This window comes from Tenrec ecaudatus, chromosome 15 (assembly GCF_050624435.1).
Source record: "Tenrec ecaudatus isolate mTenEca1 chromosome 15, mTenEca1.hap1, whole genome shotgun sequence".
NCBI lineage: Eukaryota > Metazoa > Chordata > Mammalia > Afrosoricida > Tenrecidae > Tenrec > Tenrec ecaudatus.
In genome coordinates, this window is record NC_134544.1 from 115,639,983 (window position 1) to 115,667,319 (window position 27,337).

The 27,337-nt window shown below is 40.6% G+C and overlaps 1 protein-coding gene and 1 non-coding gene across 3 annotated transcripts in view; both read right to left on the minus strand.

Annotated features, from left to right (window-relative positions):
• Window positions 1–3,336: 3,336 nt before the first annotated feature.
• Window positions 3,337–27,337, minus strand: part of PPP4R1 (protein phosphatase 4 regulatory subunit 1) — a 95,170-nt gene continuing 71,169 nt past the window's right edge. For both annotated transcript variants that reach the window (XM_075533211.1, XM_075533210.1), the window contains exons 12-20: window positions 23,234–23,406; window positions 21,844–21,939; window positions 19,381–19,566; window positions 17,009–17,170; window positions 14,359–14,459; window positions 6,450–6,570; window positions 6,230–6,364; window positions 5,528–5,669; window positions 3,337–4,487 (exon numbers count right to left, since the gene is read on the minus strand). In XM_075533211.1, coding sequence (XP_075389326.1) covers window positions 4,324–4,487; window positions 5,528–5,669; window positions 6,230–6,364; window positions 6,450–6,570; window positions 14,359–14,459; window positions 17,009–17,170; window positions 19,381–19,566; window positions 21,844–21,939; window positions 23,234–23,406 — 1,280 coding nt within the window. In that variant the 3' untranslated portion in view covers window positions 3,337–4,323. The remainder of the gene's footprint in view (window positions 4,488–5,527; window positions 5,670–6,229; window positions 6,365–6,449; window positions 6,571–14,358; window positions 14,460–17,008; window positions 17,171–19,380; window positions 19,567–21,843; window positions 21,940–23,233; window positions 23,407–27,337) is intronic.
• LOC142428189 (U1 spliceosomal RNA) lies at window positions 26,141–26,304 on the minus strand. The gene has a single exon (XR_012780160.1). It is a non-coding gene; the product is annotated as a U1 spliceosomal RNA (small nuclear RNA).

Sequence of the window (27,337 nt, forward strand, 5' to 3'; positions counted from 1 at the left end):
GAGGGTAGGAGAAGGTGGGTGTAGAACGGGGAGAAATTGGGGAATCGATTGCATGACCAATGTATAACACACACACACACACACACCCTACCCGCCGGGGGACAAACGACAGAAACGTGGGTGAAGGGAGACAGCAGATGGTATAAGATATGAAAATCATAATCATTTATAATGTGTCAGGGCTTCATGAGGATGAGAGGGTGGGGGAGGGAGGGGGAAAAAGAGAGGAGCTGATACCATGGGCTCAAGTAGACAATGTTTTGAAAATGATGATGGGCACATATGTACAAATGTGTCTGAAACAACTGATGCATGGTTTCTTAATAGAGCTGTAAGAGCCCCCAGTAACATTTCTTTTTTAAGTAGACTTTTGGTAGAAATAAACTCCCAGCAGCACTGTAAAATGCCATGCAGGACTCTCACTCCAGCTCTTGCATAGACATTACCCACCTGGGGTGTCCTTTCTGGATGGTAAGTTCACAAACAGCCGAAACCTCCATGAAATGTTCAGACTCAAGATGTCCGAATCGGGACTTGAGGGAAGGAAGCTGAGGGGCAGGCTTCTTCCCCTCTACCTTCCCTAAAAGAGAATCAGCTTTTCTACAGATTCAGACCTTACAGTGGCGACTGTTTTGACATGCACATCCAGAAAGGCCCAGAAAAACACCATCCTTCCAGGGTGGTGTTCCCAAAGACTCCATGCAAGATGCTCTGCATTACATCTAACACGAAGGCAGTGTATATAACCTCTTCGGGCAGACATTTAAAACATGACCGCAAACAGTGTCGCCCTTTCACATTGACTTCCAGACTCAATTCCTTTGTCTCTGGTATGAGTCAGGGGAGTATGAGCCCACTTGTTTGGACTTGCCTTTCTCTCCATCGCTCATTGCTTCCCTCAGCTGCCTCAGCCACTGTCTGGTATCTTGCACAAAGGCGTAACTTGTCGCCCAGCTTTTCCCCCCCAGATGGCCACTCTAAATCCTGGCCTCCCACTCCTGTTGGCCTCTACCTTTCCCGAGTTGCACTGGTGACACCTGCGCACACTAAAACATCAACATACAAAAGTTTACCCAGCGTATCCTTGCTGCAGTGGGCGGGTGGTTGATAACACTTTTCTTCGACCCTACTCAGCATCCAACTGACCGGAAGAGATGTCCACCCTTGGGTGACTTAGAGCCTAGATTGATCAGGCAGAAGAACAACACCCTGAACTTGGGAGTCACCCACGACTGGTGCTCTCTGAGCGGACTAGGCAGGTCTGGCATCTCTGGGGACATGAGAACTGTCACCCATGGCTCCCGTCTTGGCAACGTGACACTGGCTCATTCTAAGTTCGCAGGTACTACAAATACGACCAGTCTGGCATTGGAGAAGCGTCTGTACACCAATAACTGCCCCCGAGTGGTCAAATGGGAAGTCTGGCTCCCTGACGTTAGTGCACTCAGTAGTGGACACACGGGACACTTCTCACCCCACAGGGAGAACTGCAAAGACCACATGGAGTACCACGGCCGGGACCCAGGAGGCCCCTCAGGCTGGAGAAGAAACCTCGGGCAGTAGTTAAGTACACAGCTCCACTCATGAGCCATTTTACACTCTCCTCTCCACCTTTACTCATTCAAAAGCTCTGAGAGGTCACCGTGTCTTCTAATATTAACACCTACAAGGACACAATTATAACCATTTTATTCATTTGTATATTGTGAAATTAAAAGTTTGAGTATTGATTGGTGTGCTGCTTTTGTTTTTACCTCCTGGGGGTTTTGAAAGGGACTGATGCAGAACTGCCTGTGATTGCTTGAGCTCACTATTCTTGGCAGTCCACTTTTCTACCTCAGAGCCTGTCTTTCGAGAGGCCACAGTTGGTTCCAGCAGCCTTGTTCTCTTCAGGAGTTCACTGCGTCTCATGTTCAGCTCACATCTTGTGACCTCATTCTATGCCTGCAAAAAGCAGAAGTCACATCTCAACTCGTCTGCAGTATGGCAAGTAGTGCACCGTTACCACCAATAACTGAAATGGAAAGAGATGCTCATCGAATCATTTTGCTTTTATTTCAGTGGCAATTACTCAGCCTAGAACCGGATTGCATTACATAATGTGATTCAGCAGTGAGGGTGCCTTATGGTATTGCCAATGGTAACGACAATTTCAACAGTGTGGAGAGCACAGAGATCCAACAGGGTGTTGGAGGGTGTTTGTTGGTTAAATACACAGGTTCCCAATCTTTTCAGGGGAAAACCAAACCAAACCAAAAACTCAGCAATGTAAAAAAATTAGCCTGTCAATGAAAAACTTTAGTACTTTCTATACTGGATGATAACGTATAATCCAAGACAAAGTATAGGTCTTTACTTTTGTAGCCCCCCTTGGATCCAGGGCTCACTTTGGGAAACACAGGTATTATTACAAGCAGCTCTTCTACAGCGTAAGAACTGGAATGTGCATCTTAAACTTTACAGGTTATCTAGACACCATAAGCCCGAATCCAGGTTTTTGGTCCCAAAATACAAATTATCATTATCACTGTTATAAAGGAAAAATAAGTCTTAATAGAGAATTTTAAGGCAATTTACAGAACTGAAGTTCTTGAAGGGCACATTATTATAGATTTTAATGTAATAGCAGAGAATACATACCTCAAAAATCAGTCTAAGTCACATCAGGCCACGCCCTCACATCTCTCCTTTCAGTTCTACCACCACTTTGACATAGATGCCTTCTGGGACCTCATTCTCTTTTAGCCATTGCCCCAACCCTGCCCACTTATTTAATCAGTGGTCTGTTTCCCTCGTGGGATTTGTTCTGAGCTAGAGTTCAAAAGGATCTCTTCTGGCTGCAAGCCCAGAAGCATAGGCAGGCTGAATAAGGAAAATTATGAATTATACACTTAGAAAAACAAATAAACAAACAAAAAAGAATTATATACTCAGATGGACCAAGGATTTTTCAGTCAGGTTTACAAATAGCAATCAATATTTACACACAGTGCTTTATTTAAAAGCACCTTCAGATTTTATCTAACTGCACTGCATATCAACTTGGTGGGAAGTAGGGCTCGTTTGACCAACGCTCATTTTAAAGATAACGAAATCAGGCTCGGGCATTTTCTTGCATCTTAGGGGCCTCAGAACCAAGCCCAAATCAGCAAGTCCACTTTGTCTTCAGATGATGGCCCGGTCATGGCTCTCACAGGCCCTAGGTCCACATCCCCTCCTAGGGGTCCCACAGCAGAGAATGGGGGTGCAGCACTCACTGGTCCTCTGCTGTGTGCAGAGCCAAACACATGCCCATGTGAGCACAGACTTAAAAAACAAAACCAAAAAACTACTAAATGATTTAAAGGACAAATATTTTATTTCATCCCCCCATTTTAGACTAATTCATTAATACAAGTCACAAATGCATTTATTTGCCAACATCTAGAAAACAATCAAAAGTGTATATATCTCTCCATGTAGATCTTATTAATAAAGTTTATTTGGACAAGTAAGAGAACCTGCGCCACAACAGCATGATTAAAGATTGTAGCACTCCCAAGAGTGGTCACGGACAGACACAGTGTGTGAAGGAAAAGCTGCACTTCAGAGCCAATCATGATCCAGTTTAAAACATCTGACATATATTATACGTGCTGATAAATTTCCTTTAGGTCATGACCAGCATGGGAAGAAGAACCAGGACAAAGATAGTCCCGTGTATGAATACAGCAATATGCTGTATTCAAGAGCTGAAACCAGGTTCCACTTTAGTGTTAGCATCAAGCCCTTAAGAGAAAAACCAAGAACAAAAACACCTCCTTTTCCCATTTACACGAGTAAAAAACCCTCCACGTGTAGGGCTGGGCTGGGCTGGGCAGCAGGCCACAGCCCCACCCACACAGGTCCTTGCCAAGGACAGCATTTAGAAGGAACCCTGCAGCGCTCTCTCACATCCTGGCTCCTCTGCTACGGGGCTGTTAGATGAAGCCAGGGAAAAGCCACGCCTTATCTCTGGGGAGCTCATCCCGACCATAATAAAAACGCTCTGCCAATTCAAGTTTCATTCAGTGAGGAAGACGGAAGGATTTAAGGCTTCGGTGATAATTAGAATCCTCTGAGAAATTATTTTCCTAAAGTCGAGATAATAGTGTTTGCCGTTCTTTCTCTTGACTCTTAAAAGCCCTGCTATCAGGTGTAGGCAACTTCCACCTGCAGTCACGTCTGGTAAGAGAGAAAGGTCTTTCCTCCTTTCCAAACAGCTGGCCCAGATCACACACGTCAGAAGCGTTTGCAGAAGTTCGGCTCTCTAGCAAGCAGGAGAGACACTGCGACTCCAGCTTCCTAGTACGTGGACGACGCTGTGCTCATGGCGTCTTCAGCAACTTTGGAGCCGGCAGGGAGGACACTTGCAAAGTACTTGACATCACTGTCACGGTCCATTTGAAGAGCCATGATGGTTTGCTCTACAGCTTCCTGGTGACAGCCGGCAGAGTTTAAGAAATAGTCTGCACACGAGAGGTTACAGATGACAAATAAAATGAGTTTAACATGTAATAGCTTTAACCAACACAAATACAAAAATTTCTGAGTTGTAAGACAAATTCTCTATAGGTAAAAACAAGCTATATGGATTAACATCAGTATTCCAAATTGATTTGAGTTAAATTCATTTAAAAAGCCCAAATATGAGTTAAAAGATCTCAATTATTTTTATGAGACATTAAATTCTATGATTTTCAAAGGGCAGTATTAAGCTATTAACTGTATGAAAGCATTTCACGTTTCTCGGGACTAACTGGTTGAGGAAAAGGAATAACACCTACCATACACATACACACAAAAGCAACATCTTCACCACTCATTCCACTGTAATTGCTATTAAATAAAATATACCTGATCCCCAAGGAAGAAAAGGAAACAACGTCCATTGATTCTTATTACTGAAGTCTACTACTTCAAAAAAGAGTAGCTGTAAAACACCTGGGGGTACTATTACATTACATAAACCACCTGAATTGTGAGCTCACAGACGGTAGCTAAGCAGACACTTTGGAGTATTTGATTTCTACTGGATAAACAAAAGGTGACCTGGAAGTGTAACTGATTAAATGCTTGACAACTAACCAAAAGGTTGGCAGTTCAAATCCACCAGCTGCCTCAAAGCACAGAGATGTGGCAGTCTGCTTCTGTAAAGACTAACAGCCTTGGAGACTGAATGGGGCGGTTATACTCTGTGCTGGGTTCCCGTGAGTTAGAACTGACCCAATGACAATGTCTATGACGAAAGAAGAAGAGGGGGGAAAGCAACACATTTCCCACCCGCAACAGCATGGGCCCGAACACATAGACCTCCTTCCAAAGGTCATGATTTTATTTGGTGATTTAAAAAAAACAAACCACTATTCATAAATACCTAAGTATGCATATATATTTATCTTAAAATATAGCCTTTGACCAGACTGAGCACACATTACTTCTACTCTGATATTTCTCTATGAATCTCCCCCTCCCCTCCACACACCTTTACTAAGAGTCACCTGCCTACCTTTTTCTAATAGATTTTGTCGCAATGTTTTTGCAAGCAATACTCTGACGTTTGGAACCCTGTCATTGGCCAAGGTGAGCAAATGTGGCATCAGATACATAGCAAACTGGTCCATGGGAAGACAATCATCTTCAATGACAGTCTAGTGGAGAGACACAGCAAAACAAAAACTGCTTTAGATTTCTTTGTAAACATGGCTTATAAAACTATAAAATACTAAAAAGAAGGTTTGAGTAACAATGTATGAGCTACAAATTATAGTTACTTGCTTTTTAAACCAGCCACTTGGTAACTCACACCACCACCGCCACCACCAACCACCGCCACCACCACCTCCGCCACCACCACCACCGCCGCGGCCGCCACACAGGTTTGAAACTGCGACCTGAAGGGCCGCCAGGGTTTTTAAAGTCATGGTCATAGACACTGAGCACCCTCTAGGGGGTGGCTACGGTTTGCTGCCAGCTTTACGAAGAGCTCGGCTGACTGAGAGGGGGAATAAGGGGGCAGATAGCTCAAGAGGAAGAACCAGACAGATACCCAACTTTGAGGGAACTCGTGATCCTATAAATAGCCAGATGCCAAAGTTCTGTTCCTTCAGGATAAGAAAGAAGGTGTGAGAGACAGGCAAGATGTGAAAGAAAAAACACAGTTCTAAGAGAAAAACTGGTCAAAGAAGGGTGAATCTAGTGCCCAACTCACCTGACATACAAAGACGAAGGCTTGCCGACCAGACCATTTGGGACATCGACCAAAATTTTCCACAAGTTCATTTATGAGGTCAATTCCAAATGTTGGGGGTGCTGACATGTATAGTTTCTTCACCATCTCACTAACCTACAAGTGTTAAAATGGTGAACTGAGAAATAGCCTCCATTCTATATTATAAAATAGTCTGCTGTTCTTCAGGTATAATACATACCAACTTATACGAAATCCAACGGACAGAAGACACTTTATCTGCACAGAGACTCAGAGCGATGGGTCTTAAGTAGTCATACACATCTCTTGGGCCGTATAGGTCTAGAAGTAAAATCAGCTGTCTAGAAAATGAATGATAAAAGCAAGAACAAAAAAGACAAAAAATTTGAAATAACCAGGTCTCTTATGCATAAAATTAATGCTATATGTCTTACTTTGGAGATGAGATTTAAATATTATACAAGTTCAAAGGCTATCTCTCCCCCTAATTCCATTTCTTCAAAAACTTTTTGAAGCCCCCTTAATATGTACAACTGGAACATGTAACACTTTTTCCTAATACCTGTGCTACAAGATTAGACATGAAAGAGGCTTTCGCTGTCCAGATTTTATGAATATGGTATACTTTTCTAACCAGCAGGAAGGATTAGACAAGTAAACCGATATACAAAGGAGCTTCAAAACCTCATGGAAAAATAAGAGATAACTTTTTGAAGCGCCTTTGTATGGCACTGTGAGAAATAAGCAACAAGGCTGGCCTATCATCAGCAACTAGAGAACAGTCAGGGAACAATAGCAGCGATGACAATTATTAGCTCAGGCATCTGGGGCATGGGATGAAATGTGAAGGCGGGAGGGGTGGGTCTCTGCTTCAGAGAGAGAAACCATTAGGCCATGCATGGGAAAGATTGTTAACCCCATAGTACTCAGACAAGACCAACTGAATATTGAGAAAACGTCCCAGCCCAGATCAAGTCCATAAAGTCCTCTTCAGACTCAAGAAATACATGCACTGCTGCCAAGTGAGGGAAGATCTCAGGCCAGTGGGTGGAAAGTATTGAAGATCCAGTGACAGTGGAAACATTTCAATGTTGGCAGGGGTCTCCACGTGGTTCCTTCAGCTCCAGGGCTCTAGCGTAGCTGCATGTGTCTTGTCAGCAGGAATGTCTCCCAGGGAGTGAGAGTGGGTCCCACCTCCAGCAAGCTATTTATCTCCTTATGCCTCCAAATGAGGTCATCAAGCTGCAACCTGATTGACAGGCTAGATTCCACCCCATTCACTCTTTAAGTCTCAACTTGACAACAGATTATGTAACTGCCACAGGGGCTTGTGAACTAGAGGATAAAATGCTTGCAGAGGGGCTGTGAGGTGCCTCCCACCTGCCTTTTGCTGATTTGTCTCTGGGCTTGACACCTGATTTTGCAAAATAGAAAAATAAAAGCCTCATCCTCACCAAAGTGAGTAGACTGGATTTCTTGAGGGTTTGTCAGTTAAAATCCCGTTGAGAACCCACTGGTAAGCTCACATGGGATAAGGCCATCTGCCCCAGTTCTTTCTCTCTCTCCCCTTCCGCCCCCATCTGAGTATGACCCAGATCAGGTTTACACCAATCTACCAGCTACCAAGAGGAACCAATATGGTGTCCGGGATTTCAATGATTCTCACAAATTAGGGGCTGTTCTGGGATATATTCTGCCTGTTTGCAGCAGCCGCTTTGGTGGAAAAGGAAAGAAGTCTCGCCTCAGTTTGGGCAGCCTGCTCCACGGGGCTGTTTGTCTCCCAGGGGGAGCCAGAAAAGCCCGAGGCCGTCAAAAGTTAGTAAGAGAGATGGCAACCAGGCAACTTTGTGCACGAGCCAGGGTGAGAAATGTGGACTGAAAGCACTATCCTAGTGATCGGGCATTTCTAGGCGTCAGTGGGTGTGACTGAAATGTATCTCGGATACAAATTGAGCGATAGTCATGATCTGATAGTACTGCCCTCCTGAGAGGGAAATGGACGGAGAGGGACAAAGCAAATCTCAGGGTGTGCAAGGAATCTCCAGCAGAGGAGGGATGAGTGCACAGGGAAGCTGGGCCACCAACTGGAACGAAGAGTCTTCACATCAAAGAACATGCTTGTCTCCTCAGAGCACTGGTATGATGTAAGTGGGCAGTATAGAAATTGGTTACTCACAATACGAGGGATGAAGGTACAAAAGGGCTAGCTTACAAACTTCATAGGTGGGGGAATATGTTCATAGGATTATAGTGTGGTGTTTACACAACTGCAATTGTTAAGCATAGAATATTTGTGTTTTGTTGCTTATAGAGTATTATGTTTAAATGAGGCTGGCACATGTTGAATTGTATGCATTTTAGTTTTATCCTGTTAGACACAAATATGATTTTACAATTGTCCTTGTTTTAAAAATTATATACGGCTAAAGAGTTGTGTGAAGGTGTCAAGTTCACAAGGGGTGGTCTGTGGTAGTTTTCATGTCAACTTGAAAACTAAGTGTAGGGGTGAAATCTAGCCTGTCAATCAGCTAACAGCCTGATGATGCCTCCTTGTGGGCCTGGACTTTTCCTGAGGATTCTGGTAACATCATCCCCCTTGGAGGCGGGACTCACTCACTCACTCTGCTTCACCTTCTTGTTGACAAGCCACATGGAGCCATGCTGAGAGCAGTCAAAGCCCTGGAGATGCATCCACCACCACTGGACCCACAAGACTTTCCAACCACCAGCCTGTGATCTTCTTTCATTTGGCCTTACTATATGTACTATGTGAGTCTGAAGAGAAATTTATAGACTAATATCAGACATATGGGCTCAGTGGACTTAGGGGCTTGATCTGGCCTAGGTTAGGATGTTTTCTCCATATCCAATTGCTCTTTGATATAAAGCTCCCTCTTACACATACGAGGGGGTATCCCCCCAAAAAACGGAAGTGCACCGGGTGGAGAGGAGCTGTAGTAGTATGCATTTTTCCTCGCAGACAAGCATCTAGCAACTCACTCTGAGTTAGTACACCCAGTGGAGTAGCCTGGGAAGGTTCTCCCTGGTCAGAGTGAACTTTTATGTATAAGCAGTTTCATTCAACCCTCGTTTTTTTGTAATGGCCAATTTAAGATGACGGTGTGCAGTTGTGAAATTTTATTTCCTGCTTGGGAAAAATGCCCCAGAAACTGATGCGATGTTGAACACAGCTTCCAAGTACAGTGCTATGTGAAAAACTCAAGTATACAAGTGGTTTTGTTTCAGAAAAGGTGAATTATTAGTTGATGACAAACCTCATTCTGGACATTTGTCAACTTCACGAAAGGAAGAAAATGTTGACTTGTAGTGCATCTGGAGTTTGTTCCACCAGGTCAGACTTTCATCAAGCTTTCTACTTAGAGCTTTTGAAAAGATTGCGTAATCGTATTCAATTTAAAAAACCTTGATTTGTGGGTGACTGGTTTTGCCACCACGACAATGCACTTGTTCATGCATCCATCTCAGTGATCCAGTTTTAGGCAAAATACAGCATGTCTCTCTTGCCCCATGCACCTTACTCACTTGACCTTGCTCTGTGCAACTTCTTTTTGTTTCCGTGAACAAAATGGAATATGAAAAGACAGTGATTTGAAGATGTAAAAAAGGTGAAGATAAAAACAAGGTAGGTGCTCTGTTGGCCACCCAAACAAATGAGTTTGAAAAATGTTTCTGAGAATAGAACTGTAGATTTGACAAATGTATTAACTGTAATAGAGAGTACTCAGAAGGCGATAAAGTTGTTTTGTAAAAAATAAAATACCTAACTTTGAGAAAAATTTGAGGGTTTGGGGGGTGCCCCCTCGTATGGGTGTCATTGGATTTGTTTCCCTAGTCTACACGGACTACCACACTGAGGTATGGGCTTAATAAAGAAATAGGAGAGAGCTGGAGAACACATTCTTGTGATCTGTAGAAAATAGTACCTTATCCTCACTGTGGGGAGAAAGGGCCTGTAGTCAGTTATGGAGGGTCTAGGGAGAGAGGGTCTCATAGAACTCTGTAGGTCCCCCTGTAATCCTCCAGTTCTCCCAGTTAAGAAAACTGATGGAATATATCGACTGGTCCAAGACCTGAAAGCCATAAATTAAATGGTCCATAACCATCATGCAGTAGCTCCCAACCCTTATACTCTCCTCAGGAAAATACCCCAAAGAGCCTAAGTAGCTGAAAGATGCGTTCTGGGCATTTCCCCCTGGATCCAGAGAGTAGAGAGCTCTTAATGTGCGAGTGGGAGAACCCTCAGACTCGATGCTTGCCCAGAGGGAAAAATGTATAATGCAAAAGCTCCACCCAACACAATTCCATTTGGGGTGGGTGTGGGTGGCACCATGTATAATCAGAGATGACACTGCTGCCAGACCAACTAGGTTCCCAAAAAAACCCAAACCAATTGCCATTGAGTCTATGCCGACTTATAACGACCCTACAGGACAGGGTAAAACTGCTCCTGTGAGTTTCTGACAGTCATTGCTCACAGGAGCAGAAACCCTCCTTTCTCCCGAGGAGCATCAGGTGTTTTCAAACCGCTGATTATACTGATTGCGGTCCAACAAATAACCTCTACACCACCAGGGATCCTTTAAAGTTTTAAAAATTATGTTAACTATTTTAAAATATTTTCCTGTAAGAGACAGATAAATAAGTGAACAATTTCAGCAGACTGAATTTCAGTAAAACCTCTTAAGAGTCTAATGAAAATGCTAACAAAGCTGAAAAACTTTGAGATTGAACACAGCAGAAGAAATTAGTAAACCTTAAAATTCTCCAAATCAAGTCAAATCATTACCATTCAATCAACTCCAACCCATAGCAACGCTCAAGACAGAAATGTCTCAGTTTCCAGGGCTGCCTTATGGAAGCTGACTGCCACGTCTTTCTCCCCTGCAGTGGTTGACAGGTTTGAACAATTACCAGTCAAGCACTTAACAGGTCAAGAGATCATGGCAAGTGCTGTAAAAACAATTATCAAATGATGGAACACACGTGAACTAGACTCCAAAAGGATAACAGTGAAAGAATCAGGTGATAGAAATGATTACAGGTTTTTAAAAAATCATTTTATTGGGGGCTGTGATAGTTAAGGTTTATTGTGCCAAGCTGGCTGATAAACATATGTGGGATTAATTGAAGGGGCAGAGAGATAAATGGATTGGTGAGCCTCGTCTGTCTGGTCTTGCTTTGTGATGGCCTTAGCTAGTTCCCTGCTTCAGCTGGCAAGGCTCACTTCCTGAAAGACATCTCTGAGGAGAAGCCACACGGCTATCCCTCATGCATCCCTGGGTACTGGAGAAGCCACGTGGAGACCCCTGCCAGTGCTAAGGTGCTTATATGCTCACTGATTCAGCTTTCCTCCTGTGTGAGTTTGAGGAGGACTTTGTAGATTGGTGTCGGACATATGGGCTGGTCTGACTCATGGGCTTGGACTGGACTAGGTTGGGATGCTTTCTTAATGTACACTTACCCTTTATATAAAACTCTTTCTTATAAAATATGAGTGTCTATGAATTTTGTTTCTCTAGTCTACCTAGGGGCTCTTACAGCTCTTATCGTAATCCATGCATACATACATTGTGTCAAGCACATCATTACAGGTTTTTTTTGTTAGAGGTTGGGAAAGCTGTGTAACTAAATGCAAGACATTGTACTGTTTGGAAAGACTATCAACCTCTAATTATATAACCAGCAAAAGTATCTTTTAAAAATGAAAGTGGATTATAGAATCCAGATCATATAAAGGACTCATATCTCAAAACCAAAAAGTCAAACAACAATTTTTAAATGGGCATAGTCCCTCATAGGGCCTCCACTCAAGTACGCCCTCAATGCAAGAACACTTTGTTCTATTAAACTGACATTCCATGATGCTCACCTTCACAACACAATCGCGGAAGACAAAGCGGTGCATAAGCAAATTTGGTGAAGAAAGCTGATGGTGCCCAGCTTTCAAAAGATATAGCACCTGGGGTCTTATAAAGGCTTGAAAGTAAACAAGCAGCCATCTAGCTCAGAAGCAACAGAGCCCACATGGAAGAAGCACACCAGCCTATGTGATCATGAGGTGTCAAATGGATCAGGTATCAGGCATCAAAGAATAAAATATCATATGAGGGGCAGTGTGGAGTGGGGACCCAAAGCCCATCTGTAGACAACTAGATATCCCCTTACAGAAGGGCCGCGGGGAGGAGACAAGCCAGTCAGGGTGCAGTGTAGCAACGATGAAACATACAACTTTCCTCTAGTTCTTAAATGCTTCCTTTTCCTCACTATCATGATCCCAATTCTACCTTACAAGTCCGGCTAGACCAGAGGATGTACATTGGTACAGACAGGAACTGGGATCACAGGCAATCCAGGACAGATGAACCCTTTAGGAACAGTGGCGAGTGTGGTGATATCGGGAGGGTAGAAGGAAGGTGGGGTAGAAAATGGGAACCAATTACAAGGATCTACATATAACACCCCCTGCCCCACCCAGTGACGGGCAATAGAAAAGTGGGTAAAGGGATACATCGGACAGTGTAAGACATGACAAAATAATACATTATAAATTAACAAGGGTTCATGATGGAGAGGGGAACGAGGAGGGAGGGGAAAAATGAGGAGCTAATACCAAGGGCGCAAGTAGAAAGCAAATGTTTGGGGAATGGTGAGGGCAATAAATGTACAAATGTGCTTGACATAATAGATGGCTGTATGGCTTGTGGTTAAGAGTTGTATGAGCCCCCAATAAAATGATTTTTTTTTAATGGGCAAAGTCCTTATAAAAAGTTCTCAAAAAATATATATATATACACATATCTATCTATCTATCCATCTATCTAAATGGCTAATAAGCACATGAAGATCTGCACAACACCATTAGTCACCAGGGAAGTGCACATCAAAACACCAGTTAAGAGATCGCCTTCATACTTGCTGGGATGGGTATAATTTACAACTAGAAAAAAAACCAAACAAGTGTTGTTAAAGATGTGGAGAAACTGCGATCCTCATTTATGGTTAGTAGGAATGTAAAATGGTGGAAAACAAGTTTTGGTCACTCAACAGATTAAACAGAATCACCATACAACCAAACCAAATAAAGTTCAATGCCATTGAACTGATTTGAATTCACAGCCAGGCTACTCAGAGTTTCCATCAAGACTGTATATCTTTACAGGAGCAGATAGACAGCTTCTCCTCTTCCCCAAGGAGCAGCTGGTGGGTTTGAACTCTCTCAACCAATGCCCACCCCAGGGATCACTAGGCGTCCGTAGACACGGAAACTCCAATCTGACAGAAGAGAAACCAGGGACTCAGAGACCCATGTTTACAGCAACATTTTTCCCAGTAGCCAAAATGTAAAAAATATCCCAGATATGGAGAAAATGTTGTATCCATACAATGGAATATTATTCAGTCATAAAACGAAATGAAATCATGGTATATGCTACAACATGGTTGAACCTTGAAAGCATTATGCTCAATAAAAGTAGCCAGACACTAAAGGCACATATTATAAGATTTCATATGTGACATATCCAGAATAGGTAAATCTACACATCAAAGGCCACATGTTGTATGATTTCATATATATGAACTATCCACAATAGGCAAATCAACATAGCGAAAGCATATTAGTTGTTGCCAGGGATTAAGGGCAAGGGTAAGAAGACTGACTGCTGCAGGGGGAAAGGTGCCCCCCCCCAACAGTTTTATTGGCATCAGTTCACAGATCATACACTTCAACAGTCCATTTACATCAAGAAGAGTTGCACAATCACACTTAGCTTTAGAACATTTTCTTTATTCTTTTATTAGCTCCCCATTTCCTTCCAACCTCCTGCGATACCCATGCAAAGAACCATCAGTGAAGTTACTCGCTCTACAGATTTACCTAACCTGAATTTCACATACAGAAAAACAATAAAAACAAGCAAACAAATTAACTTCCAATGCATGCTGTATTAATGAACTTTTTGAAGCCCTTTCCTATCTCTCTCTCTCTCTCACACACACACACACGATTGCCGGCAGATCAATTTTACAGAACACAAATCCCAAATGAGTAAAAATGAAATAAATACAAACCCTTCTAAAACATAATCTAGTACACTGTTGAAACTTACTCAGCCAGTTCAGCTCGAAAGCGCCAATTTCTACTATTATCTGTCACCAAAAACTCCTGAAGCTGATAAAGATATTCTCTTCTTTTGTCAACATGAAGAAGCTAAGTAATAAAATAAAAATATTACCACAGTTACATACATTTTCATTACACTGCTAGTAAGTAAAAGTAATATAGTCATTCTATTTGAAAAAAATGGAGAAATGGAGTACCTGTATCTCATGATCTAAAATTAGTACTAAATTAATTTCCCCTGAGTAATTCCTATTTACATTGAGTATAATCACCTTTTGAGATCTGTGTCTCTTGAGACTATTCATGATCTTCGCTGAACTCTACAACACATAGTTGTGCATATAGTTTTACTCTTCACTCACTACATTCTTCTAACATCTTGTTACCATCATGTTTTTTTAGTTGAGTTTTGGTGAAAATACACACAGCAATACATATGCCCATTCCTTTGCTTCCAGACATAAAAGCAACCACTTTCTTCATATTATGCCAACATTCTTATTTCTGTTTTAGTTTTTTCACTTCCATTCTTTAACCCTCTTGCTCCACAACCCTGCTCACCTATACTTTCAAATAGCTGTTGACCTTTTTGTCATAACAATATATACAGATAAACCCTGATAGGAGAAGAATGCAGATCAGAACTCAAATTCTTAAAAAGGTCCACACTTACTTAAGGACAGTCTAAGACTATTATGTTCAGGCACTGACACACAGACCAAAATTAGCCTTAGCGTGTGCTCATAAAGCATAGACTAGCAACCTGTAAATAATTTATTAATAAGTTATTTTAAAAGATCATTTCTAGGAGACCAAATGTTCCGAAGTTACTCTAAGACAAAACTGAAAAGGGAACAGGAAAACCAGAGGACTATGCACGGCACAACCAGAAAAAAAATTCATGAGGCTGACACACAGAGTACCACACAATAATCTGTACAGAAACTGGTAAACAGGAAACAGATTTAGTGTGTAAACTTTTGCTTTAAACACACAAAGAAAGATTTTTAAAATGAATTTATATTATGCCAAAGAATTTCATCATTCCATGAAGTCATGAACTCTGTGAAGAGATTATACTCTTTCACTGTTATGTAGGCGTAATAAATGATACTTTGCTAGGATATAGGTGTTCAATAAACGTTTGAGTGAAATACATAAATAAATTTTATTCTGAAAATTTTAAATTAGGTTTATGATCAATATGGGAGGAAAACCTAAAACCTAAATATCAAACCACATAAGGGAAATCACAAAAGGGAAAACGTCCAGTTTGCACTTCATGGAATATGCTGTAAAAGAGAAAGTACTGGAGAGAAACTTGAACATTGTTGTTGGAATCACTATTGGTGAAATAATTTTGAAAGTAATTTCATTTTATCATATAATTGAACAAATGAGTCAATATACGGATCTTGTTAGAAAGCAGGATCTTTAGAAAGCAGTAGTATTGCATTAGAGGTGAAGATACAGATACAAATTCAGTAATTTAAAACATTAAAGTCTCCCAACCCATCCATTATAAAGTCCTAAAACACCCAGTAGAAACGAGACTATTTAGTGCCCAAGGCTTGTTTTTTAAGTATTGTTCGCCGCTAAAAAATACCAGGGGTCCTTTTCAGGATAGAGAAGAGGATAGAGAATAGAGGATAGAGATTTCACTATGACATTTTAACACATTTTAACACATTTTAACAATGTGTGATCTGTTTTAGCACAACTTACTTCTTAGTAGGATTATAACTACTTGTGTAGTTCACAATTAAAGAATCCGTTTTAAGGCTGATAGTTAAGAAAGCCTAGTATGCCAAGATGAAGCAATATGCAAATAATCCGGGTTGTTCACCTCGGGTATCAGTGATTCCCATATGCATAGAATGAAGATAAGCGGTACCTTCTCAGATTCTTATAATAGCATATAAAGTCTCTAAGCTTAATGTGCATAATACTTTTTAGCATATATCATTCAGGAACTTGAAAAATAAAATGTTTGTAACTATTATTTACCATAAGGTTAAAAATGTCATTAGTGAACCTAATTTTACGTTAGGAGTCCTGGTGGTGTAGTGGCTATGCACTGGGCTGTGATCCGCATGATCGGAAGTTCAAAACCACCAGCAGCAACGGAGAAGGACTGTAAACGGTTACAATATCGAAGGCCCACAGGGGGTTGCTTTGAGCCAGCATACACTCTATGGCTGGGAGAATTTAAAGTTAAATTAAAATGACTCGAGCAAATGACCAGAATGAAACTATTTCTTCTTTGAAGTCATATCACAACGTTAACTCAGTTATAATTTCTTATGTTAAACACAAAAAGTTGCCATAGAATTTATTCCAATTCTACAGGACAGAGTAGACATGTCCTCTTAGAGTTTCCAAGGCTGTAATCTCTCTTCCACAGAGTGACTGATGGGTTCAGTAGAGTAGTGCCTCACCACTAGTTCTACCAGGACACCTTTTCTTACACAGAACTTAAGAGCCGAGTGCTTAACCACTGCTGCTACTAGGCTTCCTTATTTTCTTACACAGAACGTCAAAAGTCATGCTATCTAGGTGATAACTGAAAATAAACATGTCAGATTCAGTGTAGGATATTAGTGTGTTTTTAATGCAAGAACAAGTAAGTAAATTACCTTTAGAAAATCATGCAAATGTTTCAGGACACCTATTCTAACTTCGTCGAGGTCTTTTAAAAATCCATTAAAAATTGGAACTAGATCTGCAGCTGTCAGCTGATCTCCAAGAATAACTGCAAGCTCGTGGATAGAAAATGCTAAAGTTCTTCGAACTTTCCACTGGAGAAATAAAAATAACTACATTAGCAGTTTAAACACAGTGCATTTTAACCTTTAGACTATATATGAAAGTTTTTATTTAAATGATCATAAAAATCCAATCAGAATAGAATACTAGCAATATTAAACACTAAATTTCGAATGTCTATTCTGTATCAAAAACTGTGATAGAAAATTTTAAAGCCCTGCATAGTATGCATTTTATCTCCTCATTTATGAAAAAAAGTTTAGAAATTACTCTAATAATACAGCTTCTCTAGTTCTCTGAACAATTATATCCTCAACTTAGAATTGTTCCACACATACAGAAGACTAGCTAAAGCTATCCTCACTTTTATTTCCCTTCAGATTTCTGAAGTCTACCTTGCATTAAGAAATGATTAAGTCAAAGAACGAATAGAAAATTTCAAAAGACAGCTCAAGAAAGAAAAGTCAAAACAGTAAAATGGAATGTACAAAGACCTTGAATTAGAAAATCAAAAGGGGAAAAACATGATCAGCAATATCTTAAATGGAAAGAACCAGCGAAAAAAATCCAAGTCTTGAACTGCAATACTGAAAGATTCTACGGGTAGACTTGAACCATGCAAGAAGCATCCAAAAACGATGGAAAGAATACGCAGAGCACCAAAAGAGCTAATGTCAACCGACCATTTCAAGAGGTGGCATATAAAGAAGGACTGAGGTAAGAAGCTCAAGCTGCACTGAGAGCATTAGCCAAAAGCATGACTCCAGGACTAGATGAAATACCAACTGAAGTGTTTCAACCAGCTAATGAAGCACAGAAAGAACTCACTTGTGTATGCCAGGAAATTTGAAAGACAGCTACTTTGACTGTACGCATGCCAAAGAAAGGTGATCCAAAAGAATGCTCAAGTTACGGAACAATATCATTGATATCACATACAAGTAAAATGTTGCTGAAGATCCAACAATGGTCACAGCAGTTCACTGATAAGGAGCTGCCAGACATTCAGGCCAGATTCAGAAGACCCCGTGAAAGAAGGGCTATTATTGCTGATGTCGGATCATGGTAGAAAGCAGAGAATACCAGAAAGATGTTTGTATTTACTGACCCTGACAAGGTATTTGACTATGTAGGTCATAACAAATTATGGATAACCTTGAGAAGAATGAGATTTCCAGAACACCTCATTGTGTTCACTAGGACCCTGTCCGTGGATCCAGAGACAGCTGTGCTAACAGAACAAGCAGGTACCGCATGGTTGACGATCAGGAAGGAGTGTTTCAAGGGTTAAAGCCTCTCAACATACTTATTCTGTTTGTAGGAGGAGCAGATCAGCAGAGAAGCTGGCTCATATGAAGAAAAATGTGGCATCAAGATTCGAGGAAGGCTTATTGACAACCTGAGATATACAGAAAACAATGTAGCTTGCTGAAAGTGAATACACTTGAAGCACCTGCTATGAGATCGAGGATTGCAGCCTTCAGTATGGATTAAAACTCAATGCCAAGAAGATCAACATTCTCACAATTGGACCAATAGGTAACCACATGATGAATGGAGAATAGGTTGACCTTGTCAAGGGTTTTGTCTGTTTTGCATGCACAAGCAATTCAAATGACGCGTTACATTGGGTAAATTTGCTATGCTGACCCTCTGAAAGGGTCAACAAGCAAGGATGTCACTCTGAGGACTAAGGTGCGCCTGACCAGAGCCATGGTGCTTTCCATTGACTCTATGCATAAGAAAGCTGCACACTGACTAAGGAAGATCAAATACAAATTGATGTGGTTGCATTCTGGGGCTGGCAAATACTGAAAGTACCACGGACTGCCAAAAGGACAAACAAATCTGTCCTGGAGTAAGTAGAGTCCGAGTACTCCTGAGAATCAAGGATGGTGACACTTCCCATATTTTGGACACGCTATCAAGAGAGAACAGTTCCTGGAGAAGACGTCCTGCTCGGTTCAGTGGAGGGACAGAGAAAAAGAGAAAGGCGCTCAAGAAGATGAGTGACAGTGACAGCAGCAGTGGGCTCAAACCTAAGAACAATGCTGAGATGGAACAGGACCGGGCGGTTATTGTTGTGTTGTACACCTAGGCACTATGAGTCGGAACTGACTTGACAGCACCTAACAATAACCACCATGATAGAGCGTGAACTGAAATTCCAGAAAATGTTGGAAGCCCAAACCGGTATCTTCCATGTGGTATTCATTTATTGATAATTCTATAATTGCTTTACCTGCATATCCGATGCCAGGGTTTCGTAAGTCTCTCTCAGGCAGTGCCAGTTTTGTCGGCCAAGTGTTAGGGCTACACCAGGAAGACTATATGCACAGTGCTTAGCAATTTCAGTGTCAACAGTCTGTGCCCGAGAGGGATCAGTCATAGATAAATATTGATCTAATAACGCTTGAGGTACAACGTCCTAGTGAAGAGAAGACAATAATGCATTTTTAGCAGTTCAGATATGAATTAGGTAACCTAATTTGGAATTACATGGACTTAAGACAGAACTTCAAATACTAGCGGAAAAACAATCTTAAATTTTCAAGTACATATTAACTGAAAAGAAAAATATGCTAAAGACAATAAATGAATAACAATGAATAAGCTTTGAAAACAGAAGAAAGCTTAAAGGGAAATCAGAACTAATTGCTAAGTATAAAAGATATATTAAAAAAGAGAGAAACGATATATTTAAAATGAGACGAGCACCTTACCGTGTTTAATGGCATTTTAAAAATCTGATCTAATCTAGTAAATGCAGTAAAACAGCAATGCTAATGCATCATTAGCAAAATGCTAAAAAACAAAAAAATCCCTCTTTAGATGGAATTTAGTAGCTCACTATAAATATGCGTACATATAGCCATATGTGTACATTATGAGGAAAATAATATATATACGTAATTTGCTTATACATACCTAATACAGGTTTGAAAGGCTATGCAAAAGAAAACTGGTTGCTTCTGAGGAAGCAAAATGAATAGTTGAGGAGAGAAAAAATTCAATGTATGTCTTTATGTACTTTTTGAAATTTTGAATTATGTAAACTTATTTCCTATTTTTTAAATGATATAATTAAATTCAAAGAATAAGCTAGATCTGATATACTGACTTGGAAATATATCTACAAAGAAGAAGGGAAATTACTTTTTAGAATACTATAGATATTGATTCCATTGCATTGCTACTACATCTAGTAATATTATCTTCCCAAACAAAAAAGCATATATAAGCATGATTCATATAGGGCTGCTTATATTGGAATCATCAAACAGTAAGGAATTGTTCGAGTTGTTCCTCTTACAGTAGAATGCCATGCTGGTAGGAAGAACTGAGAGTATTTTTATATGTTAAGCTAAAAAGAGTTCCCAGATGTGAACAACGAAGAAAGGTAGAAATGATCATATTCAATAATTTTTATTAATGTGTGCACATTTTTGCTCCTTTTAAATCTCTGAAGTTGGAATCCAATTTCTAATAGATGGTACTTTACAGTAGCTTTGACTCATCTTTTCATATTTTATTCTCTGAAATAGAGCTGTAGTTCACAAATTTTGGCAATTTGGACATGACACCTCTATAACATCATTCTATTTGTCTTTGAATGATACATGTTTATACACACATAAAACATTTCTGAACAAATCCAAAAGAAACTCTAGTTACTTCTGAAGGAAGAATGGGATGGCAGAGGTGGGTCAGAAGTGACACAGTCTTATGGATCACTTTGATATGGCTTTTCTTGCCAAGGTCTTGTAACTCCCAACAAGTGATTGGGTGGGTCTATGCAAATAAGATGTTACTAATAATGCAAATAAGGTACATGACAACCATTGGTGTAGAATCATCCAAATAAAATTTATAGAACCCCACTAAAGGGATTGGCCAGTTTTGTCATCTTGCTAGGCTTAAAAGGAACGATCCTAGACATGGAAAAAGTTGACAAACCAAGAGCCAAGAAGCACATCCTTTGGACCAGAGTTTCTACACTGAGGACCTCCTAGAACTGGGAGACAGAAAGCTACGAGCTCCAGAAATGCCAAGAGACCGCAAGCAGCAGCAGCAGCACAATGTTAGCGCAAACGGAGCGGGGCGTCTTTGGATAAAAGCTTTGCTGGTGGAATGGGGTGCCTCTAGGCACTTATCGGGGGAGCTAAAGAGGTTTGTAATTCTTTCCCAGCAGGGCAGAGGCCAGGCTGGCCATAAAGGCCTGACGGGATGAGAGGCTGAATGTCAGGGACATGTCTGAGAAATTGTCCTGACCAAAGAACAGTATTCCCGAGTTTTTTCTGATTCAGAATGCTAACAGGTTACTTTCCTAACAGGTCCCATAACCGTGAGTAGTCTGTGAATTCTGCCTGGCCATTGCAACGGGTTACTGAACCAGCAGAGAAGTAGTGTGTGCCTTGTGAAGGATGGCATTGGTCTCAGAATGGGTTTAAAAAAAATTGAAAGGTTGAATAGGTCCTCTTGTTTCACATGAATCAGTCTTCAGCTGGTGAAGCTTCTCTTGATTCAGCAGACGCTGCTGCTGTACCACTACTTCAAGAACTTACTTACATATTAATTTTCTTATCGAACAGATAATACAGCATTTTTAATGTAAAAATCATACAAAGTACACAATTAGGTCAGAAATTGGCTTTAAAAGGGGTTTTACGTACACACACATACACAAACATTCTTTGAAACTTGCCTGCACTTTAGATTTCTTTTCCTCATCGGGGCTAAAACTACTATTGATGCTCAGGTCTGAATCAGTATGAATATAGTGAAGAGTACAGTCAATATTCTGTTAGAAAAAAAAACACAAAAAAATTCACTTAAAGATTTGTCCCTTCTGGAAGTTTTCTTTAAATAAAATTTAAATATATCTTAAGTTGTATTTGCTAAGATATTTAATTGCTTTGAGACCTTATGATATTATTTGCAGTTTTTCTTCCCTTAATCCAAACCAAATCCACTGCCATTGATTCCGTTTTTACTTATAAGGTCACTAAAAGAGCAGAACTGCTCCATAGGGCTTCTGAGGGTGTAAATCTTTATGGGAACAGACAACTTCATCTTTCCCCTGTGGAGCAAACAGTGCGTTCAAATTGCTGCCCTTCAGCTAGCAGCTCAATACTTCGTTCACAGAGCCAGCAGAGCTCATTTTTCTTGTCTGCTAATTCTATTTTTGGCTGTTAACACTGAATTTCACTAATATATTTTTAAATAGCCAAAAGGCAAGAACAAAACTAAACTCCAACCCAAATCAAAGCCTGTTAAAGTGCAGCTACATCCTAATAAGGCTGTCTCCGATGGTGATAAATGATCATCTGTAGATTGGTCTACAGATCCCTAGGAAAAGCAAGCGTCATCTAACAAACAACGGCATGAAGCTAGAAGAGCCCTTTCTTCATTCCCCACAGGTGGGTACACAGTCTTCCCTAAGCTTATCATTCACCCACTGTACTATGTGCTCACTTGATTCCAGCAAGTGGTGTGTCCTTCTTCCACTTACGTAAAGAAGGGATCCAAAGACTGACATCAAATGAGGCTATCGTAATGGGGATGCAGTAGCAAACCAGGACAGATGACAGGACAGCCACAAGTACATATCAAAGAGGACACTAGCGACAGTACCCACCCTCACACTCCAGAGTCCAGACAATGTCACTGGCACACCATGGCCTCAAGTCCCGATCTTCTGCTCAGAATACTGTGTTGCTTGCTGCAGTGAAATGGTCCGATCAGAAACAAAGCACCTCTCCAAAAAGAAAAGGGAAGAGTTAATGATTCTTGATAAAGGGCTTTGTTTCCAGTAAGACTATTTCACTGCAGTGAGCTACTACATTAACATTGAGGCTACTATGAAAGAACTGCTGACCTTTCCAAGGATTTAAAGGACACTAATGTCATAAAGACAGGATGTGGTGACAATTACTTTTATGCATTATGGAGAACTGAAAAATCAGCCACACATATACTAATATACACAAAATAACTAGAAAGTGCTTGGCTATCATTATTCCTCAACAACATACTTCTCTCTGAGTCAAACTGCTGTTGCCTGAGAAAACACGCTACAAAGGTTTTGTTTTTACCTCCACAGCATCGTTGATTAAAGGCACAGAATCATCTTGATTTATTTTAACATTTGGTAGCTCATTTACACCCAGTTCCTCTTGCAAGTCACCTCTCTTCTCTCTGTCCAGAGTGTCGTCATGAGCCTCCAGACAAGAGGCACGGAGCGCTGCAGACAGGACTTCCACTTGCGCTACAGTAAGCAAACAGTCAGCAAAGGAGACAATTCAGAAAGACTGCGTGCTGTCCTTCCTCCCCCATTTGAACGCTATGTGATCACTGATATGTGTACTTTTGGACACGGTAATAGAAAAGCTGAGAAAACAATTCTACCATGGAAAATGCTTAATTAGTCCTTCAGGAAAAAAAAAAAACTAATATATTTTCACCAGATTAAAAATGTTTATCCACTACTGCATATTATTTTGCGTTAGTATGAAAAGAGAAATGCTATCTAGTTTTGGAGGTATCTCCAGTTTAATAAAAGAAGTGAATTTCAGTACAAGTTAACTATGTTTTGGTAGTGCATGAATCAAACTTACAAGACTTACTTACTAAGCTATTTTAGCAGAAGAGCAGTCACATAAATCCTGCTGACATAAAATAAGGGCAATTACAAAGATTTTTGTTACAGTTACATTTAAACATCTTATATCCTTTTTCCAAGTGATTTTACTTCTTTCTCTTACTGAGGGAATTAGTAATTGGTACCAAAGGCAGAAATTCTGAATGAACACTGTCATGTTTGCCACAAAACCAAAGTGACAATTTATCAAGCTGTAGTTCTTAAATCTGGCAATCAACAGTGACTATTTAAAATCACATGTTCTTAGTAAAGGTGATTCAAAAATTAAGATTAAAACATTAGTCTTTGTCCCTCAGATAAATGAGAAATTTTGCAAAAGTTGGTACATATGGGGGCTGGAGGCACAGGGAATCCAGGGTGGACAATACCTTCAAGACCAAGGGTGTGAGGGGCGATGCTGGGAGAGTGGAGGGTGAGTGGGTTGGAAAGGGGGAACTGATTACAAGGATCCACATGTGACTTCCTCCCTGGGAGATGGACGGCAGAGAAGGGGGGTTAGGGAGACTCCGGATAGGGCAAGATATGACAAAATAACAATGTATAAATTACCAAGGGCGCATGAGGGAGGGGGGAGCAGGGGGGAGGGGGGGGGGAAAAGAGGACCTGATGCAAAGGGCTTAAGTGGAGAGCAAATGCTTTGAGAATGATTGGGGCAGGGAATGTGCAGATGTGCTTTATACAATTGATGTATGTATATGTATGGATTGTGATAAGAGTTGTACGAGTCCTAATAAAATGTAAAAAAAGAAAAGAAAAAAAAAGATGCAAAAAAAAGAGAAAGCTGTAACTAATTGTTTTTATCACTGTCATAAAATTTTCTATTAAAATTTCTTTAGTCTTTAAAAAAAAGTTATTTCTCAGCATCTACTTCAAGTAACAATCCACCTGGTTACTCAAAATGAGCATTTTAATTTCAAATTTATTTAATACAAGGATCTGTCAGGATGTTTGCACTCTATTCAAGAGGACATAAAAAAGATCACTGTATTCCACTGGCCAGTATTTTGTTCGGCATTTTTGCATCAATGTTCATTATGTGCGTGTTAATTTTGTCTGGGTTGCTCTTGTTGTATAGTAGTAACCAGAAAATTATCTGGCATATCTTTGATGTTCAATAAACATTGCTGAATGAGATAATCCATCAACAGATGATGTAAAAGATCACCATATGCACAAAACAAACGTTAGCAGGTATACAGTTGAATTTGAAATAGACTGGATTAAACTAGCCTCACACAGAGTTACATAAATGTAGGTCTTTTAAAAATGCTTTGCACTCAGCATACGTTTTGCTGATTTGTTCTACAACTATTTGAAACAGCTTATTTAATATTTCTGTTAATATTTAAATGCTTCAAAGGTCGCTGGGGATACAGTTTATGACTGGCTGGAACCCATCGGCAAAACTGAGAAAGAAAGGCCTGGAAATAAAGTATGTGCCAATAAAAGTGTTGGAGAAGAAAAATACCACAGTCAAGAAAAGGTCAGGGAAAACAATGAAAGCTGCCTGATGCGGTTCTACTTTGTGACAGAAGGGATTGCCAGGAGCCAGAACTGACTCCACAGCAATGATATGTCAGAGAACCATCAGGTAGGGCACTAAAATGATAGCTCTCAGAACTGGCTCAGAGCCTGATTGACAATTTTCCCTCCTGATAAAAATAGGAAAAGAAAAAAGAAAAGAAATTGAGTTATTATAGTTTGATCATCTTAAGAAAACTTAAGGAGATAAAGGTAAAACTTACTTGAATAAAAAGTCGAAACATGTAAAGACATGTTGACTATTTTTAACAACGAACATCCTGAGTTAGAGGTATAATTCTCTGTGCCTCAACACTCCTAATTGGGATTAGCAGAGTGGAAGGAATGGAAAAACACTTATAAAAACAAAATATTGATAAAGTATCTAATTTGTCAAACAAAACAAAAACCTCAGCATTTCCTATACCTCTAAGTTATCATAAAAAGCATTTTACTGGCTAAGAGTAAAATGTATTATACTGGCCAGCCCCACTATGAGACAAGACATCCCTCACTGACCCACAGCCCTACAGGGGACAACACTGGAGACACAGTGTGGGAATTGCACCCAATCGGATCCCCCCACACTGAGGCAAAACACTAAGGGCATGCAACAGAACAACAAGGGGAACAGAGCAACAAAGTTCCCAGGGACTACCTAAAAGAGACTTTGGGACCAGGGCTTGGCACCCCATCAGACTCAACCAGAAAATATGCCTAAAGGCCAACAAACAGTCCTTGAACTAACTACAAGCTTTTTTGTTGTTGTTTTTTGATTATTGGTTTTTTGTTGTTGTTTTCTTTTTCTTTTTTTTTTTTTTAGGGGAGAGCGCAAACGCAGTCCCCACTACCACAAATTATGCAGTCAAGTTTCCCACATTTCGGGAAATCGCTGGGGTCAGCATATCTGGAGTGCAATGGATGAGCCTCGCCCTGGGAAAACCACCTTCGTGATCCTGGTATCTCCCCTGCCAGGTTAAGTATTTTTGTTGTTTTCCTTTGTTGCTAAGTTTTGCTCCATCTTGTTTTTGTACATGCTATTATCTCCGCAGGTCTGTCTAAATTAAGATAAGCTGGATGAGCAATCTGGAGGAGAAAACAATGGGACTGACAGTTCTGGGAGGACATGGGAGAGGGGGAGGTGGGGTAAAAGGAAGTGGCGTTAACAAACCTAGGAACATGGGTACAAGTGACCCAAATCGGTGGTGAGAAGGGTGTAGGAGGCCTGGTAGGGTGTGACCAAGGGTAATGTAATCGAGAGGAATTACTGAAACCCAAATGAAGACTGAGCATGGTAGTGGGACAAGAGGAAAGTAAAAGGAAATAGAGGAAAGAACTAGGAGGCAAAGGGCATTTATAAAGGTCTAAATAAAGGCATGTACATATGTAAATATATTTATATATGAGGATGTGGAAATAGATCTATGTGCATATATTTATAGGTTTAGTATTAAGGTAGCAGGCAGAATACTTTTTTCTATTAAACTGGCAAACCATGAGGCACACTCGATCACTGAAGACAAAGTGGGTGCATAAGCAAATGTGGTGAAAAAAGCTGATGGAGCCTGGCTATCAAACAGAGTATCTAGGGTCTTAAAGATTTGAAGGTAATCAAGCGGCCATCTATCTGAGAGCAACAAAGCCCACATGAAAGAAGCACACCAGCCTGTGTGAACACAAGGTGCCAAAGGGATCAGTTATCAGGCATCAAAGAACAAAAAATCTTATCATTGTGAATGAGGGGGAGTGTGGAGTGGGGACCTAAAGCCCATCTGTAGGCCACTGGACATCCCCGTAGAGAAGGGTCGCGGGGAGGAGAAGAGCTTGTTAGGGTACAGTGTAGCAACGATGAAACATACAACTTTCCTCTAGTTCCTAAATGCTTCCTCCCCCCACACTATCACAATCCCAATTCTACCATATAAATCTGGCTAGATCAGAGGATGTACTCAGGTACAAACAGGAACTGGAAACACAGGGAATCCAGAATGGATGATCCCTTTAGGACCAGTGATGA